Genomic DNA, 19,619 nt, shown 5'->3' with positions numbered 1-19,619 from the left:
TCTCAAGGCAACAAGGAGCAAGGAGGCGTTACCTAGCAAGATGGCGCAAGTTGAGGCGGCAGGGCTCAATGATGAGGAGATGGCCCTCATCATCAAGCGCTTCAAGACGGCGCTTAAGGGTCGCAAGGGACAGCCAAGCAAGACCAAAGCCAAGGGAAAGCGCTCATGCTTCAAATGCGGTAAGATTGGTCATTTTATTGCTAACTGTCCTGATAATGAAAGTGACCAGGAACACGGGAGCAAGAGGGAAAAGAAGAAAAATTACAAGAAGGCCAAGGGTGAGGCACATCTAGGAAAGGAGTGGGACTCGGATTGCTCCTCCTCCGACTCCGACAATGAAGGACTCGCCACCACCGCCTTCAACAAGTCATCCCTCTTCCCCAACGAGCGTCACACATGCCTTATGGCAAGGGAGAAGAAGGTATGTAATCGAAACTCTACATATGCTTCTTCAAGTGAGGACGAATCTAGTGATGAGGGTGAAATAGATTATTCATGTTTATTTAAGGGCCTAGATAGAACCAAGGTAGATAAAATTAATGAATTAATTGATGCCTTGAATGATAAGAATAGGCTTTTAGAAAAGCAAGAGGATTTGTTGTATGAAGAACATGATAAATTTGTAGAAGCACAAAAATCTCATGCTCTAGAAGTTAAAAGAAATGAAATACTTTCATGTGAATTATCTTCGTGCCATGAGACAATCTCTAACTTAAGGAGCATTAATGATGATTTGAATGCCAAGTTAGAAATAGCTAGTAAATCAACATCTTGTGTAGAAAATGATGTTATTTGCAATAGGTGTAAAGATTTTGATATTGATGCTTGTAGTGAACACATAGCCTCTATTGCAAAATTAAATGATGAAATTGCTAGTCTTAATGCCCAACTTAAGATTAGCAAAAGTGAATTTTACAAATTAAAATTTGCAAGGGATGCCTACACAATTGGTAGACACCCCTCAATTAAGGATGGGCTTGGCTTCAAGAGGGAAGCCAAGAACTTAACAAGCCATAAGGCTCCCATCTCCGCCAAGGAGAAAGGGAAGGCCCCTATGGCAAGTAGTACTAAAAAGAACCATGCTTTTATGTACAATGATAGAAGACAGTCTCATAGGAGTTGTAATGCTTTTGATTCACATGCCTATGACTCTTATGCTATGTATGCTTCCAGTTCTTCCTATATACATGGTAGAGATATGCCTAGGAAAAATATTCATCATGTGCCTAGGAAGAATATTGTTCATGTTCCTAGAAAAGTTATTAATGGTCCCTCTACAATTTATCATGCTTTAAATGCTTGCTTTGCTATTTGTAGAAAGGATAGGAAGATAGTTGCTAGGAAATTAGGGGCAAAATGCAAGGGTGACAAAACTTGCATTTGGGTCCCTAAGGAAATTGTGACTAACCTTGTAGGACCCAACAAGAGTTGGGTACCTAAGTCCCAAGCCTAAATTTGTCTTGCAGGTTTATGCATCCGGGGGTTCAAGCTGGATTATCGACAGCGGATGCACAAACCATATGACGGGGGAGAAGAAGATGTTCACCTCCTACGTCAAAAACAAGGATTCCCAAGATTCAATAATATTCGGTGATGGGAACCAAGGCAAGGTAAAAGGGTTAGGTAAAATTGCAATTTCAAATGAGCACTCTATCTCTAATGTGTTTTTAGTTGAGTCTCTGGGATACAATTTACTATCTGTTAGTCAATTGTGCAATATGGGTTATAACTGTCTATTCACTAATGTAGATGTGTATGTCTTTAGAAGAAGTGATGGTTCATTAGCCTTTAAGGGTGTATTAGACGGCAAACTTTATTTAGTTGATTTTGCAAAAGAGGATGCCGGTCTAGATGCATGCTTAATTGCTAAGACTAGCATGGGCTGGCTGTGGCATCGCCGCTTAGCACATGTGGGGATGAAGAACCTTCACAAGCTTCTAAAGGGAGAACACGTGATAGGTTTGACTAACGTGCAATTCGAAAAAGATAGACCTTGTGCAGCTTGTCAAGCAGGTAAACAAGTGGGAGGAGCACATCACAGCAAGAATGTGATGACCACTTCAAGACCTCTGGAGCTGCTGCATATGGACCTCTTCGGACCCGTCGCCTATCTGAGCATAGGAGGAAGTAAGTATGGTCTAGTTATTGTTGATGACTTTTCCCGCTTCACTTGGGTGTTCTTTTTGCAGGATAAGTCTGAAACCCAAGGGACCCTCAAGCGCTTCCTCAGGAGAGCTCAAATGAGTTTGAGCTCAAGGTGAAGAAGATAAGGAGCGACAACGGGTCCGAATTCAAGAATCTTCAAGTGGAGGAGTTTCTTGAGGAGGAGGGGATCAAGCATGAGTTCTCCGCTCCCTACACACCTCAGCAAAATGGTGTGGTTGAGAGGAAGAACAGGACGCTCATTGATATGGCAAGGACTATGCTTGGAGAATTCAAGACCCCCGAGTGTTTTTGGTCGGAAGCCGTAAACACGGCTTGCCACGCCATCAACAGGGTCTATCTTCACCGCCTCCTCAAGAAGACCTCATACGAGCTTCTAACCGGTAACAAACCCAATGTATCGTACTTTCGTGTATTTGGGAGTAAATGCTACATTCTAGTGAAGAAGGGTAGGAATTCCAAATTTGCTCCCAAAGCTGTAGAAGGGTTTTTACTAGGTTATGATTCAAATACAAAGGCGTATAGGGTCTTCAACAAATCATCGGGTTTGATTGAAGTCTCTAGCGATGTTGTATTTGATGAGACTAATGGCTCTCCAAGAGAGCAAGTTGTTGATCTTGATGATGTAGATGAAGAAGACGTTCCAACGGCCGCGATACACACCATGACGATTGGAGATGTACGGCCTCGGGAACAATTGGAGCAAGATCAACCTTCTTCCTCAACAATGGTGAATCCCCCAACTCAAGATGATGAACAGGAGGCGTGTGATCAAGGGGGAGCACAAAATGATCAAGTAATGGAGGAAGAAGAACAACCGGCACCTCCAACTCAAATCCGAGCGATGATTCAAAGGGATCATCCCGTCGACCAGATATTGGGTGATATTAGCAAGGGAGTAACTACTCGTTCAAGATTAGTTAATTTTTGTAAGCATTACTCTTTTGTCTCTTCTATTGAGCCTTTCAGGGTAGAAGAGGCCTTGCTAGATCCGGACTGGGTGTTGGCCATGCAGGAGGAACTCAACAATTTCAAGCGCAATGAAGTTTGGACACTGGTGCCTCGCCCCAAGCAAAATGTTGTGGGAACCAAGTGGGTGTTCCGCAACAAACAGGACGAGCACGGGGTGGTGACGAGGAACAAGGCTCGACTTGTGGCAAAAGGTTATGCCCAAGTCGCAGGTTTGGACTTTGAGGAGACGTTTGCTCCTGTGGCTAGGCTAGAATCAATTCGGATTTTGCTAGCATATGCCGCTCACCATTCTTTCAGGTTGTACCAAATGGATGTGAAGAGCGCCTTCCTCAACGGGCCGATCAAGGAGGAGGTGTACGTAGAGCAACCCCCTGGCTTCGAGGATGAACGGTACCCCGACCACGTATGTAAGCTCTCTAAGGCGCTCTATGGACTTAAGCAAGCCCCAAGAGCATGGTATGAATGCCTTAGAGACTTTTTAATTGCTAACGCTTTCAAGGTCGGGAAAGCCGATCCAACGCTTTTTACTAAGACTTGCGATGGTGATCTTTTTGTATGCCAAATTTATGTCGATGACATAATATTTGGTTCTACTAATCAAAAGTCTTGTGAAGAGTTTAGCAGGGTGATGACGCAGAAATTCGAGATGTCGATGATGGGCGAGTTGAACTACTTCCTTGGGTTCCAAGTGAAGCAACTCAAGGATGGCACCTTCATCTCCCAAACGAAGTACACACAAGATTTGCTAAAGCGGTTTGGGATGAAGCACGCCAAGCCCGCAAAGACTCCGATGGGAACCAACGGACACACCGACCTCAACAAAGGAGGTAAGTCCGTTGATCAAAAAGCATACCGGTCAATGATAGGGTCTTTACTTTATTTATGTGCTAGTAGACCGGATATTATGCTTAGCGTATGCATGTGTGCTAGATTTCAATCCGATCCTAAGGAGTGTCACTTAGTGGCAGTGAAGCGAATCCTTAGATATTTAGTTGCTACGCCTTGCTTCGGGCTCTGGTATCCAAAGGGGTCTACCTTTGACTTGATTGGATATTCAGATTCCGACTATGTTGGATGTAAGGTCGATAGGAAGAGTACATCGGGGACGTGCCAATTCTTAGGAAGGTCCTTGGTGTCATGGAACTCTAAGAAACAAACTTCTGTTGCCCTATCCACCGCTGAGGCCGAGTATGTTGCCGCAGGACAGTGTTGCGCGCAACTACTTTGGATGAGGCAAACCCTCAAGGACTTTGGCTACTATCTGAGCAAAGTCCCACTCCTATGTGATAATGAGAGTGCTATCCGAATGGCGGAAAATCCTGTTGAACACAGCCGCACAAAGCACATAGACATCCGGCATCACTTTTTGAGAGACCACCAGCAAAAGGGAGATATCGAAGTGTTTCATGTTAGCACCGAGAACCAGCTAGCCGATATCTTTACCAAGCCTCTAGATGAGAAGACCTTTTGCAGGCTGCGTAGTGAGCTAAATGTCTTAGATTCGTGGAACTTGGATTGATTTATAGCATACATGTGTTTATGCCTTTGATCATGTTCCGTATGCATTTTGTTGCTTAGTTATGGTGCTCAAGTTGTACAAACACTTCCTGGACCTCACAAGTCCGTTGCAAAGTGATGCACATTTTTAGGGGGGGATGTGTTACAACTTGACCCTTTGAGACTAACCATGTGCTTGAGTTTGATGATTTAGTCTCGAAGGAGATTTGAAAGGGAAAAGATGGACTTGGACCATGAACGACTTCCACTGCACTCCGATGAGAGGGTAACTTATTCCAAGTTCATCTCATGTATTCTTATTGCCTGTGTATTCTTATTGAAGATTTTAGGGAGGCAATGGGGTTCTAGGGCCAAGATTAATCCCATTTTGGTGCTTAATGCCAAAGGGGGAGAAAATAAAGGCCAAAGCGATAAATGGATCAGCTACCACTTGAGAGATTTTGAAAATAGTGAGATTTTGAAAATAGTAGAATAGAGTTTTTGGTTTGGCAAAACTTTTTTAATTGTCTCTTGTCAAAAGTTGACTTCTTGTGGGGAGAAGTGTTGATTATGGGGAAAAAAGGGAGTTTTTTTTTGAAATCTTGAATCAAATTCTCTTGGAATGACTCTCTTTATGTCTTAACGACATGTGTGTTTAACTTAGAGAAAAAAAGGGAGTTTTTTTTGAAATCTTGAATCAAATTCTCTTGAATCAAAGGAAGTGTTGATTATGCGGGACAAACTGCTCCGGATCATCAAAATAAGTTTCTTCTTCTTCGACGTCATCGGCTGTTGAAAAAGGTACCCCATATGCCTGCTGGTACCACTCGTTGACATCTGGAGGAGGAGGGTGGAGAGGTACATCAGGAGAGCGAGGGGCGAAGGGAGTACCCAAAGCGGAAGCTTGACGACGTAGGTTGTCGTCGGTCTCCCGCTGACGTCGAGCGACCTCATGGACATCTGCAGCAATATTTCGGCACATGGAGAAGAAAGCTGCAAACCCGCGGGCCAGGCGGGCACCCATCCCACGGCCACGACCTCGACCACGACCACGACCACGTGGTGTGGGAGATCCGCGTCCAGGGGAAGGGCGCGAGGCACCAGCAGCAGCACCAACACCAGCACCAGCACCAGCAGACGGACCCGCAGATGTATGACCACGAGAACTGGAGGGGGCTTTCCTGAGGCGCCCAGCTGGATTGTTGGGATCAATCCAGAAAGGGGTGTATGACTGATGTCGGGTGCCTTTGTCAAATCTGAATTGGCTCACGACCTCAATCATCTTCATAATGAATGGAGCATGAAGACACCCCTTCAAAGGAAAGCAGGCTGCATGAATAATTTCCTGCCAAATCATGTCAAAGACATTAATCCTTTCTGAGCTGTTGGGTTTCATAAAAGAGAGCAAGACCTTGCTCTCCCCAAGGATGTTCATCTGATTTCCCCCTTTTGGAATGAGGGTCATCCTGCAGAGGGAGTTGATATAACGATAATACTTATGAATGTTGGTCGACTCCCAATACTTTCCAGACTCAGACAGATGAAGATCCTTGGCTTCATCTCTTGTGGGCTGCCAGAAATCATGAATCTTGATCTTGTCTCCAGATATATCATCGTCAGAAAAGCCAAGAATGTGAGCAAATCGACGATAGCTCACCTTGTACCAACTACCTTCAATGAAGAAGTTCAGATAGGGGTAGTTGTAATGACTCTCCTCGTCAGCAAGCTTTATCCACAGAGTGGAGTAGAATTGAGCAATCACTTCATCATTCCAATCATATTGGAATGTCATGATATTCTTCATTTGTTTCCTTTCACAGGCCCTCAGTGCCTGTGACATTTCTGGGTCCCCAATCGCTTCACAACCTTCCCAGTTAATATATCGTTGATGTAGGATGGGTTGATGCTTCTTGGGTAGAATGATGGAATTATAGAAATCCACGTGGTGAAGAGTCCAAAAGCGATTTCCATCGATCCTGGCATCGCGAATACGCAATACAGGATTTTGGAAACGAAGATCCTGGAGAAGAGCAGACCCTCCACTGGCAGTGAAGTCAGTGACTGGCTCATTGCCAGCACGCCGAGCCTCTGCACGGTGGAGGACCAAGCCGCGAATCACAGGAGCCTGGGCCGGGGGAAGATCAACTTCATTGTCCTTCCCACCATCATCATCACTTGCAGGCTCCCACGCCTGCGGATTCGTCGCAGGTCGAGACCGTCCGGAAGGATTCCGGGATGTTCGACCGCGAGTACTTTGAGACCCGGAGGCCTCAGCACCCGGCATGACATTGCCGCTTCCGCGCCCTCGCTTGGATCGAGAGCGAGGTGGGGTATCTCCGTGGATTTCCTGGTCATCCGAGGAGTCGGATTCAACCACCGACGGGTTCCTTCGACGCACCATTCTAAGAAATAAGAAATAAGAAATAGAACCTATGATGAGCAAGGATCAAACACGTTTGAGAAGAAACGCATAAGATATTGAGCATGCACTTCAACCGTTCATATGAGCGGTTCAACTACAACGAACAATATCAAATCGCTAATCTCTAACAGTGTTTGTGACAAAATGAAGATAATCTAAGTGTTGCAATCACTTAAACTAAAATGTACCCAACGAATGATACATATGATAATCAAGAATGCGTAGGATCGAGTACAAGGAAATAACATAGAGCAATACCTCGATCCGAAGATTGGGTCAGGATCTCCCAACGAGATGGAGGAAGATGATGGAAACACGCCGGGAAGAACGGATCTCCAACCACTCTTCCAAAAGAGTGAGGGCTCGAGGGAGTTTTGGAGAGGAGTGTGAAGGAGTGAGAGAGGAATAAGAGCGGCGGCGGCTGGAGAATGAGACTGAGAAGGGAAGAGGAGAGAGGGAGAGACATAAAAGGGGAGGAGTCGGCCGCCAGAAAACCGAAAACCGGTTCAACCGGTTCCAAAACCGGTTCAACCGGTTTCGGGTCAAACGGCGCAGTAAAAGCGCGCAGAAAACGGTGTTGACTGCGCGAAAATCCTGGCAGTCTTTAGGATTTGCTTGAAAACGTGCACACATGCAAACACTCAACATTATATCAGGCCTAGATGCACATAAGTAAAGCAGTGATCCTATCATTGATCTATATAATTTTTGATCTACAGGTTTACCTTCCTCATTTAGGTCGAGATGTCCATTTGATGACATAGGAGTCTTGGCGTGCTTTGCTTTTTCCATGCCAAACTTCTTGAGCATGTCTTGAGTATATTTAGTTTGGCATAGAAAGGTACCTTCCTTGAGTTGTTTGACTTGAAATCCCAGGAAGTATTTAAGCTCGCCCATCATAGACATCTCAAACCTGTTCGTCATTACTTTGCTAAACTCTTCACAAAATTTTTCATTAGTACTACCAAATATAATGTCATCAACATATATTTGGCACACAAATAATTCATTATCAACTTTTCGAGTAAATAAAGTAGAGTCAGCTTTTCCAATTGTAAACCCATTTTTAATTAAAAAATCTTTAAGACAGTCATACCAAGCTCTAGGGGCTTGTTTAAGCCCGTAGAGTGCCTTGTGAAGAAGATAAACATGATTTGGCTTCTTTGGGTCTTCGAAGCCCGGTGGTTGCTCCACATATACTCTTTCTTGTAGTGGTCCATTTAGAAAAGCGCTCTTGACATCCATTTGATATAGCTTGAAATCATGGTTAGTAGCATAGGCAATTAATATTCTAATTGATTCTAACCTTGCTACCGGCGCATATGTTTCACCAAAATCAAGTCCTTCCACTTGAGTATAGCCTTGGGCAACCAACCGTGCCTTGTTTCTTGTAACAACGCCATTTTCATCTTGCTTGTTCCTAAAGACCCATTTAGTCCCAATCACATTTTGTTTGGGTCTTTGGACTAAGGACCAGACTTCATTCCTAGTGAAGTTGTTCAACTCCTCTTGCATGTCAATTATCCAATCCGGATCACCCAATGCTTCTTCAACCTTAAGTGGCTCAAGAGAGGAAACAAACGAGTAAAATTCACAAAAATTAGCTAAACGAGATCGAGTCGTCACCCCTCTCCTGATGCTACCCAGGATGTTGTCCACCGGATGATCCCTTTGAATTGTATGATGTACTCTTGGATGAGGCACTGATGGTTGTCTTTGTATTTGCTCCTCCTCATCATTCACTTGATCAAGAGGCACTTCACCATCAATGCTTTCGTGTTCATCTTCTACCACTGTTGGCATCCTTTGATGATTTTCTTCATGGCTTGGATGACTTGAGGTTGATGGGTTTGCTTGGGTGGAGACTTTGTCACTCACCACCTTTGCACCCACATCAACTAACTCATTGGTCACCCATAAGGTTCCTTCTTCATCATCCCTTTCTTGAGGTCTCACCTCACCTATTGCAAGTTTCTTTATGGCCTCACAAGATGGTTCTTCATATCCTGCAGTGTCATTAGAAACATGCCCTTGCGAGCCATTAGACTCATCAAATGTCACGTCTATCGCTATTTCAACAAGACCGGTGGTATTGTTGAAAACAGGATATCCATGCGCATTTGATGCATAACCAAGCAAGAAGCCCTCGTCCACTCTAGGAGCAAACTTTGAGCTCTTGACTTTCTTGTTAAGAATAAAACATTTACAACCAAATACTCTAAAATAATCAACTTTAGGTTTGTTACCAGTGAGAAGCTCATAAGCAGTCTTTTTGTAGATCTTATGAAGATAGAGACGGTTGATTGCATGACAGGCGGTGTTGACCGCCTCTGCCCAGAAGTTGTCAGGTGTCTTGTATTCATCCAACATGGTTCTTGCAGCTTCAATTAGAGTTCGGTTCTTTCTTTCCACAACACCATTTTGTTGTGGAGTGTAAGGCACCGAGAACTCATGTTTGATTCCTTCTTCTCCTAAGAATTCTTCGACACCTGTGTTCTTGAATTCCGTCCCATTATCGCTTCTCACTTTCTTGATTGAGCTCAAATTCATTTTGAGCTCTCCTCATGAATTTCTTTAAAATTTCTTGAGTTTCACCTTTGTCACTCAAAAAGAAAACCCAGGTGAATCGAGAAAAATCATCAACAATAACTAAACCATACTTACTACCACCAATGCTAATGTAGGCCACAGGTCCGAAGAGGTCCATGTGAAGAAGCTCCAATGGCCTCTTTGTTGTGACCACATTCTTTGATTGATGTGGGACTCCATGTTGCTTTCCTGCTTGGCATGCGCCACAAACCCTATCTTTCTCAAATACAACATTTGTTAGTCCAATGATGTGATTATCCTTTTGAAGTTTGGCCAAATTCCTCATACCGACATGGGCTAGCCGGCGATGCCATAGCCAACCCTTGTCGGATTTTGCCACTAAACAAGTCTCAGGCGTCACTTTACTTGTTGTGAAATCAACAAGATAAAGCTTGCCCTTCAAGCGACCGGTAAAGGCAACTGAGGAGTCCTCCCTTCTAAGGATCTTCACATCCACATCCGAAAATAAGCAATTATAACCCATTCCACAAAGTTGTGAAACGGACAACAAATTATAGCTTAAGGAATCTACTAATAAAACATTTGAAAGTGATTGTTGGCCAGAGATAGGAATTTTACCAATACCAATCACCTTACTCTTGCCACTATCTCCAAACACAATTTCTTGTGCTTCTTGAGTTAGTTGCAATGTATGAAACATGTCTTTCTCCCCGGTCATGTGATTTGTGCATCCACTGTCAAGCACCCAACTTGACCCACCAGAGGAGTAGACCTGCAAAACAAGTTTAGGCTATGCTTTTAGGTACCCAAATTGAATTGGGTCCTACAGTGTTAGTTATAGCCTTGGGTACCCACACACTTCTTTTCATGACTTTTCGTTTAGTGTAGGCACCCACATATTTCACAACCAATTTCCCTGAATCCCAAGTCAACATATAATCACAAAGATATGAGTGGGAAATGGGAGCATTAGATTTTTGTCCACTTGAGGATCCCACTTCCTTCATCTTACTCTTTGTGGAACTCAAGTTAACCTTTACCTAAGATGACTTGTCATTTGAGGAGTGGATCCTCCCCAAGGCATCATATAGAGTGGTTCCCTCTATGAACTTGGGGAATCTCCACCCCTTATGCACTGTGCTAGGGTTTTCCTTGGATGAGTTGAACCCAAGCCCCCTTCTTCCATTGTTGGGCTTAAGGGACTTGTACTTGGGTTCAACTTTCTTTAACCCATCATTGCTAGAGCATCTTTTCAAAATTTCTTTGACCTTCACCTGTGGGCTATGCTTCCTTGCATGGTTAGTTAGACAACAAGAAGCATGATATTTGGCACAATGCTTGCAAGAATCATCATTAGAGCTAGACTTAGATTCAAATACTAAAGAGGGGGCATTGATGTTCTTGCAATTTTCAAGTTGCACTTGAAGTTCTTGATTTTGAACATTCAAGCTTAACATGCTTGACTCAAGTGCATTCTTTTCATTTGCAAGATTATCAATAGAGGTTTTCATGTTAATTACTTCTTTATCTTTATTGTGAATCAACTCTTGAAGCTCTAGGTTTCTTTCCTTTTCAAGGATAAGCAAGTCTTCTTGAGCATCAAGAGTTGCTTTTCTTTTATCTAGCTTTTCCATTAATTTTGTGATAACATTGCATCCATTTAAGCCAAATTCTTTAATCATTTTATTTTTCATGGCAATTTGATCATCATTATCATCATTTGAAAAATTATTACTAAATAAAGTTACCTTATCTCCCTTTGCCATGAGGCAAGTTGGAGTGTAGGAGTCGTCTTGAAGGTTGGTGAAGAGTTGCGCGCTTGATGTAGATTGGATGGCCACATTTGCCACCACTTCCTCTTCCTCGGAGCTAGAACTCTCTTCATCGGAGTTCCATTCTTCACCAATATGAGCTTGTCCATACTTCTTCTTCTTGAAGTATCCCTTGGTCTTGCCTCCCTTTTTAAACTTATCCTTCTTGTATTCCTTCTTGGCTTCTTGTTCCTTCTTGTTAGGACAATCCGCTATGAAATGACCGGTTTGGCCACATTCATAGCATGCCCTCTTCTTTCCTTTCCTTTGGAACTTGTCATTCTTCCTTACAAATTTCTTGAAAGTTTTGATGAACATAGCTGTGTCTTTATCACTTGAGCTATCTTCATCACTTGAGGTCTCGACCACTTTCTTTGCTTTGTGGTCTTTGCTCTTCTTGAGATTGTCGTGTTCATTTGTGATCAAGGCATGAGAGTCTCTTGTCTTGATGGGGGCTTCTTCGGACTCGTGTTGTTGAATTTTTGCAAATAATTGATGAGGCGTCATGTCCTCATAATCATCACGATCCCTTATCATCCTTGCAAGACTTTTATCCTTCTCTTTATAAGCTCTCATGAACAATCTTGTGACCTTGGAGTCACTCCAATCTTCACTCCCAAGAACTCTTATTTTGTTGACCAATACCATCAACCGATCAAAGAGTGATTGGAGCGACTCACCCTTTGTCCAATCATATCTTGCAAGCTCACTTTCCAAAGCTTCAACTCTATGTCTTTTAGCTTTGGGATCTCCTTCATGTGACATTTTAAGAATATTCCAAATGTCACGGGCATCTTCTCTTCCTTGAACTTTCTGGTATTCTTCCGGACAAAGATTTCCTTTAATTATGCTCACTGCTTGAGCATTTCGATGAACCTCTTGCATCATTTCCGGAGTCATCTCTTCTCCTTGGGCGGGCTTATACATACCTACATTAACAATCTCCCAAAGACTAGGATGTACACCGATTAAATGCGACTTCATCTTGTCGGCCCACTCATCATAGTTCAACTCACTAAGAGTTGGTAACTTTCCAAGTGGGGCGGAAGAGAAGTTGGGAATATAATTTCTAGAGTAATCAAATTGAACTTTGCTAAAGTCATTACCTTTGCTTTTGGTAGATGATGCTTCGGTGTTGAGACTTACCTTGCTCAATACCTTAGACACCAAAAGATCCACTAGATCGTCATTATAATCAAATGTTCCCTTACCTTTATCTTCTTCGGCCTTTCTTCTTGATTCTTCTTCTTCGGCCTTTTTCCTAGCATCTTCCTCTTTCATTTTGAGGAACATTCTCTCGGAAATCTTCATGGCGAGGTCGAGGACCTTGGGGTTCACTTCCTCACCGGAAGATGTGACGGGGATTTCCTCGAGGAGAGGATCCACATGGTCCCGTTGTGTAGACATGATCGTTTCCTCACGCGGTTAAGCGTAAAACGAGGCACGAAGCTCTGATACCAATTGAAAGTAGCCTAGAGGGGGGGGTGAATAGGCTACACCTGAAAATTTTCACTAAAAACTTCGAAATAGGTTAAATTAAAGTTGCACAGGTGCAAACCGGTTCAGTCGATTTTAATCACAACTGAACAAGTTTGAACCCGCTCAACTTAAATTTGACAATCTATTGAACAAATGCGAAGTAGTAAAGAATATAGCTAAAGATTTGCCCTACACAAGAACTACTTAAATGAATAATATGAACCAACCACCGAATATAAAGCGCTTGACAAGAACACACAAGAACACGCGATATAACCCGAGGTTCGGCAACCACCACAAAGGTGTCCTACTCCTCGTTGAGGAACCCACAAAGGGCCGGGTCTTTTCCAACCCTAATCCTCCACAAGCCGACCACAAAGGTCAAGGCAATCTCTTCTCAAATCTGCTCAAGGAGCGGGTGATACAAACTTCTTGGGGTCGTCCACAAATTTGGAGACTCCCAAGCAACCTCTAACCGTCAAGGAACACGAGGTTCCAAGAGTAACAAATCCACACACGGTTAAGTTTGCAACGAGCTCAAGAACAAGAGAATGGAAGAATCGAGATGAAATTGACAGCGAGTTCGATCGAGTTCACCTCACACCAAAGGTCCTTCAAATGATTGAAGGAGATGCGATTGCGGGTGTGAAAGGTGAAGTGAATGCTCTTGTTTGAAGGTTGGTCAGCCAAAGATTCGTGGGAGAGGCAGAAGTAAATAAGAGAGAGAGAGTGAGGGGGTATATAAAGGACCCCCCAAAGGCTGGCAGCCGTTGGGAGAAAATGGGCAAAAACCGGTTGAACCGGTTTTCAAACCGGTTGAACCAGTTTCTACCAGGGGGATCCCGGTCCACTGGGCTACTCAGCCGGACACTGGACCGGTTTCAAAACCGGCTGAGTAGGGACAAAACTCGGCTCAACCGGTTTCAGAAAAATATCTGCTGCGACTTTTCTGACAGCTCTGACTGTCAGACAGGTCAGAGCAGAGGTGGCAGGGTGAACAGTACCGAAACCGGTTGAACCGGTTTCACGACCGGTTGAACCGGTTTTGGGGGCTGAAACCAAACTTTTGAGAATTTTGAAGAGAACAAAAGGGGAGACTTTGTGGGAAGTAAATTTTGTTTTTCTCAAGGGCATTCATGATCTGGGAAAATGATCTCAAAGGAGTTTTCAAAAGATTTTGAACTTGGCTCGTTTCACAACTTACTTAACCGTCGCGGATCCCTCTTAATTGTACGGCAATTCCTATGACTCAAGAATTATAAACTTCGCACCGCCATTGTTTCATAGCACTTGGAGCACGCCATTTGATGTGGAATTTTAAATCCGCTGTGCTTTATACTTTTATGCTTGTAAGATCTGTGCTTCTCCTGTCTGTATAAATACTGTGTACATACTAGGAGCAAACTTGTTAGAATCTTAGTTTGTTTTGTCATTAATCACCAAAACCCTCAATTAGGGTTGATTGCACTTACAACTAGTCTGTATTTACCTTCTCCTTGTTTACCTTTTGGGTTACTATAGTTAGCTTCATGCTATTGCTTTACTTTAATCAATGAACATGATGTGAATATTTATGATACGATGATGTTATCCTGATGATGATATTATGATACTTTAGGGGACTCAGGCTATTTCCTGAGTACCTCTCTATAAGGACCTGTCCGTGGAGTGACCACCCGAGATAATAGTGAACCATGAGAGTGGAACGGGATGCCCTTAGCTGATTAATTAGAGGAACTTGAGGTGTAGTTAGCTTCGCCGTAGGGCCGTCAATGGGGTCCGGGCACAGTACTTGCTCTACTGAGGCTGGTTGCAGAGGTTCTTTGATTTGGTTTTGTTAGTCACCCTTCCTTTGGGGAGAAGTATAGTGTTTATCAAACTGAAGAAACCTAACAGGCGGCTATGACCTCTAAGAAATCTTTGTAAAGGCTACGTAGTGAGACCCTGCTTGGTCACCTTTGTAGTGATCAATGGAGAGTCATGATCTCTGGGCAGAATGTGAATCATGACTTGTGGGTAAAGTGTGTGACCTCTACATAGTGTTATAAACTGGTATATCAGTTGTGCTCATGGTTAAGAGCGACCTTGGGATCCTCTTTGATTAGAAGAACTTTGGATACCCTTATGATGATTTTTAATGATGATGGTTATAATTACGATCTCTGGTATTTCCTCTTGGAGGGAGTACATTTGTGTAATAACTAGGTTTATTACTAAAACTTGGCTCTATTAATAGTAATAAATATTTGACCAACTAAAAGCAACTGCTTAACCTTAACTCCACATACAACTAGTCCACTTTAGCCAAACGGGACATTTGCTGAGTACATTGATGTGTACTCACCCTTGCTTTAAAAACCACCCCACCCAAAGTTGTCCCCACTATACTCAATGCTTAGGAGGAGATGCTGGCAACATGGAGGGCTTTGAGGAGTTTCAGAACTACGACGAGTTCTAGTTATCTAAGTGGCAAACCCCTACTTAGCTGCATGTGAAGGCCTTATCTTCTACGTTTCATATTCCACACTTCGATAATAATACTGACTATGTTATAGACTCTGTGGATGTCTTGGACATCTTGATGTAATAAAGTACCTTTCTGCTGTTTACTTTGAGCAATGTGTGATGATGTCCAATTATGTAATCGTTATGTACGTAAGTTTCTGATCCTGGCACGTACATGGTTCGCATTCGGTTTGCCTTCCAAAACCAGGTGTGACAGACAAGGCCGCTTGAGGGGGATCATTTATGGAAAGATGCAAGGTATAGTGGAATGGAACGAATGTCAAACGTCGCGTATGGAACGAGGCGACAGTTTAGCACCAAATACGCAAAACTACGGAAGTTTGCGCTAGGATAAGGGGTAACGAGCCCGACACGACTAGAAGTGTGAAATCCAGCGACAGACGAAAGGAAGAACGTCACCCGACCTTTCATCATCCCCTAAGGGGAGACATTCTCACCTTGGGGACTCGAAGGCTAATGTTGGGGATAAGATCCACGGTCCCTCGGGCCCATCGGTCAGCAACGACGCTGGGAAGAGGCCTCTAGCAACCATCAATTAGAAGGAGGAGGAAGGAAACATCTGCCCTGGAAGCACCTGCCCTCGGACGAACCCCGAGGCACCGAGCCTAGGATCGGGTGTGGTGGAGCCAGACGAGGGGGCTTAACTAAAGGGAAACCACTTGAGTGGATCCCTCGCCCGACCCGAGACTGACCCTCCGTAAGTGATCGGCCACATTAACTACGTCTGACACCGAACCACGGTAGAGGCGCCAGTTCGCCTCCCACTCATGATCTATGAGCCCCTCGGGCTACGACACATTTATGGCATGTGCGTCCCCGGTCTGCGGTGCACTCATGACCTATCAGGGCTAGGCCTGAGTGCGCAAACTGCCTGCAGGGCCCAACGAGACAAGTCGCGTCGAGACTCAGGCTATGAAGGCCAGGAGTCGACGTAGCTCGAATAATGGCGCCAGGACCCCACACTATCCGCGTTGTCCGCCACAAAGAATACGAGATGACCAGGCGACCCAGACGCTAATGAACAAACACAACTTCACCAGGGTAAAACACTCGGTTTATCATCGCCCGGGGACTCCTCGAGGAAGCAATCGATGGCTGACCCCCTCCTTGGCCTATAAAAGGAGGAGGTCGGCTACGAGAGAGACGGACGAACCGACGAAAGATTGAAGGACGCATTGACGAGGCCCGGAGACCGGAGCTCTGTCGCCAAGCCAAGACTTAGGACTCCAGCTCTGTATCCCTAAGCTCCACTTCCTCTACACAAGAGATTGTGAGCTTCTTCTCCCTCTCTTGCTCGATTGTAACCCCTACTCTAAGCATTGATCAACAAAGGTACCAGTAGCGCAAGCTACCGAAGATTGGATGTAAGAACGTTCTGCCTGAACCAATATAAATCTTGCACCCACCGCGTCTACCGTCCGGAGCCTAGAACACACACGTATTCAATATTCAATTCGTGTTCGATCTATATTCGTATCTGTGTACTTAAAGTTGAATATTTAAAATAAAAATACTTATTTAAATTTAATCCGACATAACTCTACAATATCTACTTATGATAATTCAAAGAAAAAAAATATGAAAATAATTTTAGCATGAGTAATATTGGTTCGTATCCGATTTAATTAGTCCCTAGCCGCTGCAATGGACCCTAGAGGCCTAATGTAAAGCAGTCCACAGACCAGGCCCACAGGCCGCACCCGACGGCCCATCCGGCCTTTCCCACTCGTCACTCTTGATCGGCCCAGCAGCGAGCGGAACTGCGAAACGCAGGATCGCGACTCCGGGAAAAAAAAAACGCCGGGCGCAATCGGGAACGGGGAACCCTAGGGCAGCCGGCAGCGTCGCTCCGCCCCGGCCGTCGTCGTCGCGCGTCGCCGTCCACTCGCTTCCTGCTCGGGCCTTCGCCCCTCGGCCACGTCTCTGCCCTCGCCCCTTGGTCGGGACCGACGTCCTCGCTCCATCTAGCAAGCTGATCAGCTCGACTGCTTGAGCTCGTCCTCGCCATCGCCGCTTTGATTTCTTCCTTTCAGCCCGACCCGGCTCAAAGCAGCCAGATCACGGCACTCCGTCCGACCCTCGAAGCGATCACCTTCACCGCCTCTCCTCCTCGTCACAGGTGAAGATGATTCCGCAGAGCCAGAGCAGCTCCCTGCAGCGCCTTCAACACGTCGAGAAGGTAACCTCACGGCCCGCACCCGATCTCGGTGGTTGTCAGTTCGGTTCCTTACGCTGGCTGGATGTTTGTTGTTCGTGTGCAGCGGATAGTGCGGGTGCTGGAGCTTGCGGGAGCGGTGATGGAGGAGCTGGGAAACTCCCATGGCCCTCGCACCGATGCAGTCAGCGCGCACTGCCGTGAGTTCATGATCGCTATGAAGGTAACCAGCCCACTGCCTGCTCTCATATCGTCAGGCTGTGGGTTCCTGTTGTTACCAGTTATGCGCCTCAATCCTCACTAATCCCATGCTAGAGAGACTATTGGAAAATCAACAGTTGTTTTAAAATGCTGTATGCAAAATTTTGCTCTGTCCAATGTTACTTTGTTTCCATCAAATTGACTAAATATATGCATCAGCTCTCAATTGGTTATTATTTGAAGCAGTATACATGCCCCAAATCATTCATGATAACTCACTGCTTAACTATGTTTTTGTTGGAGTAGGAAATTCAAACGACGTTGCGTGAGGAAATCAAAAGTGCTTGTGAATATCGTCCATTTGAAAAGTGTGATTACAGTGCAAGGATTGCTAATGAGATATGCTGCAAGAAGCTGGAGTATGTAATTGAGAAGTTGGATACCATGCAACAGAGCCTTGAACATATCACTGATGATGTTTAGCGAGCTAGCAACATATTAGGTACTATACTCTTTTTGTGCAATAAAGTGTAATCTACTTAGTGAATAAGAGGATACTTTATGATGATAGTATCCACTCAATCAGGTGATTTTGTCAATACTTTGCTGCAGTGGTAGAGTTGGTGAATTAGATATTTTCAGTTTCTTGGTACTTGCAAAATGCAACCATTATTATATACTACATGACTTCCATTGCATTATATATTGTGTGTTTACAGGGACTTTTTAAATTTGCTTGCAGTTCTTTCCACTATAGCAAGCCTTCATCATCTCATCTTTAATGTGTAATTCTGTTGTTTAAGAGGATAATGTTTACACCAGATATTGTTGGTTATGTGACTAGCTCTTGTAATGCTTCCTTATGTCCATATAAGGGGGGCAATTCTCCTTTTTCCCCCATTATGATTCTACAATAATCTTTTGTGGTATTGTCTACTTTCTAAATGGGATCAGGTTTTCTCCAAGTTAAATTACTCATACTCTGTGGATTACTTTCAGCTTTGGGGGTAATAGATGATCGAGGAGTACACTGAAGAAATGTAGAAGCATTCTATCAACTTATAATTGCATAAAGCTTTTGCTCAACTGTAGGACTGTAACTTGTGGTTTGTTTGTCTTCCATATTCTGTGACAGTTCTTACTTTAGCTGCCTGCTGATGCTGAACAACAATATTCTTGGCCTGACTCGGATAGGAGTAACATCCTTGAGCTTAAAATCATGGAATTTTAAGGCGTTGTATTTTACTGATGAGAAATTGCTCTCATGTATTGCATGGACATGCGTCAATTCTTAGAACATGCGTTTTGGTAAATATTGCTAACTCGTTTTCAACGATTATCTTCATGTGTATGCAATGAGTACTATTTTGATCTATTTGTTAATGTTGGTTCGACATCCATTAAATTCGAAGCTCATCAGGTTCTATCTGCTATAAATATCGTAGGACTATTTAGTCAGATTTAATTGTTCATGCTGGTTCGATATCTATTGCATCCGAAGCTCTTCAGTTTCTATCTGCTGCAAATACTGCATGTCATGTATAACATAAAGGAGTCATTTATATGTCATTAATCATGAAGCCACAACATATAAAATTATTGGATATGCAGCCACATGGAATCTAGCGCATTGAAGATTCATATCGCATAGCTTTTCCGTTCCATAAGGGCATTTCCTATTATACAAAGCAGGTGGGAAACGGCCTCCACCACGCTGTCCACGTCAGCCATCAATTTTCCAGCCGTTCGATATTTGATCAATGGTAATGGCAGCGTCTGAGCTCTTTTCTTAATGAAACTGTAGTTGATACAAATGGATTTGCGGTCTACAAGAGATCAAACA

At 43.9% G+C, this 19,619-nt stretch overlaps 1 protein-coding gene across 3 annotated transcripts; it reads left to right on the top strand.

Annotated features, from left to right (window-relative positions):
* Positions 1–17,189: 17,189 nt before the first annotated feature.
* On the top strand, positions 17,190–19,115 carry LOC100277150 (Mediator of RNA polymerase II transcription subunit 11). 3 transcript variants are annotated; one of them, XM_008645158.3, is made up of 4 exons: positions 17,190–17,599; positions 17,682–17,798; positions 18,083–18,278; positions 18,519–19,115. In XM_008645158.3, exons 1-3 carry the CDS (start codon positions 17,546–17,548, stop codon positions 18,257–18,259), a joined length of 348 nt encoding a protein of 115 aa, XP_008643380.1. In that variant the 5' UTR covers positions 17,190–17,545; the 3' UTR covers positions 18,260–18,278; positions 18,519–19,115. The 3 variants fall into 3 exon arrangements, with proteins under 3 accessions (XP_008643380.1, NP_001394104.1, NP_001144272.2); NM_001407175.1 differs by having other exon boundaries at positions 17,205–17,599; positions 18,776–19,047; NM_001150800.2 differs by having other exon boundaries at positions 17,205–17,599; positions 18,083–18,655.
* The last annotated feature ends 504 nt before the right edge of the window (positions 19,116–19,619 follow it).

The sequence above is a fragment of the Zea mays genome, chromosome 5 (assembly GCF_902167145.1).
Source record: "Zea mays cultivar B73 chromosome 5, Zm-B73-REFERENCE-NAM-5.0, whole genome shotgun sequence".
NCBI classification, from domain to species: Eukaryota; Viridiplantae; Streptophyta; class Magnoliopsida; order Poales; family Poaceae; genus Zea; species Zea mays.
The sequence above is the reverse complement of the archived record's forward strand: the minus strand, read 5'-3'. Positions and strand labels throughout refer to the sequence as shown.

What these genes read in the sequence shown, in the direction of transcription:
- LOC100277150 (XM_008645158.3), top strand. Translation starts at nt 17,546, where the DNA reads ATGATTCCGCAGAGCCAGAGCAGCTCCCTGCAGCGCCTTCAACACGTC. An exon ending in GCCTTCAACACGTCGAGAAG is followed by an intron (nt 17,600 to 17,681) that starts GTAACCTCACGG and finishes GTTCGTGTGCAG; the next exon opens with CGGATAGTGCGGGTGCTGGA. An exon ending in AGTTCATGATCGCTATGAAG is followed by an intron (nt 17,799 to 18,082) that starts GTAACCAGCCCA and finishes TTGTTGGAGTAG; the next exon opens with GAAATTCAAACGACGTTGCG.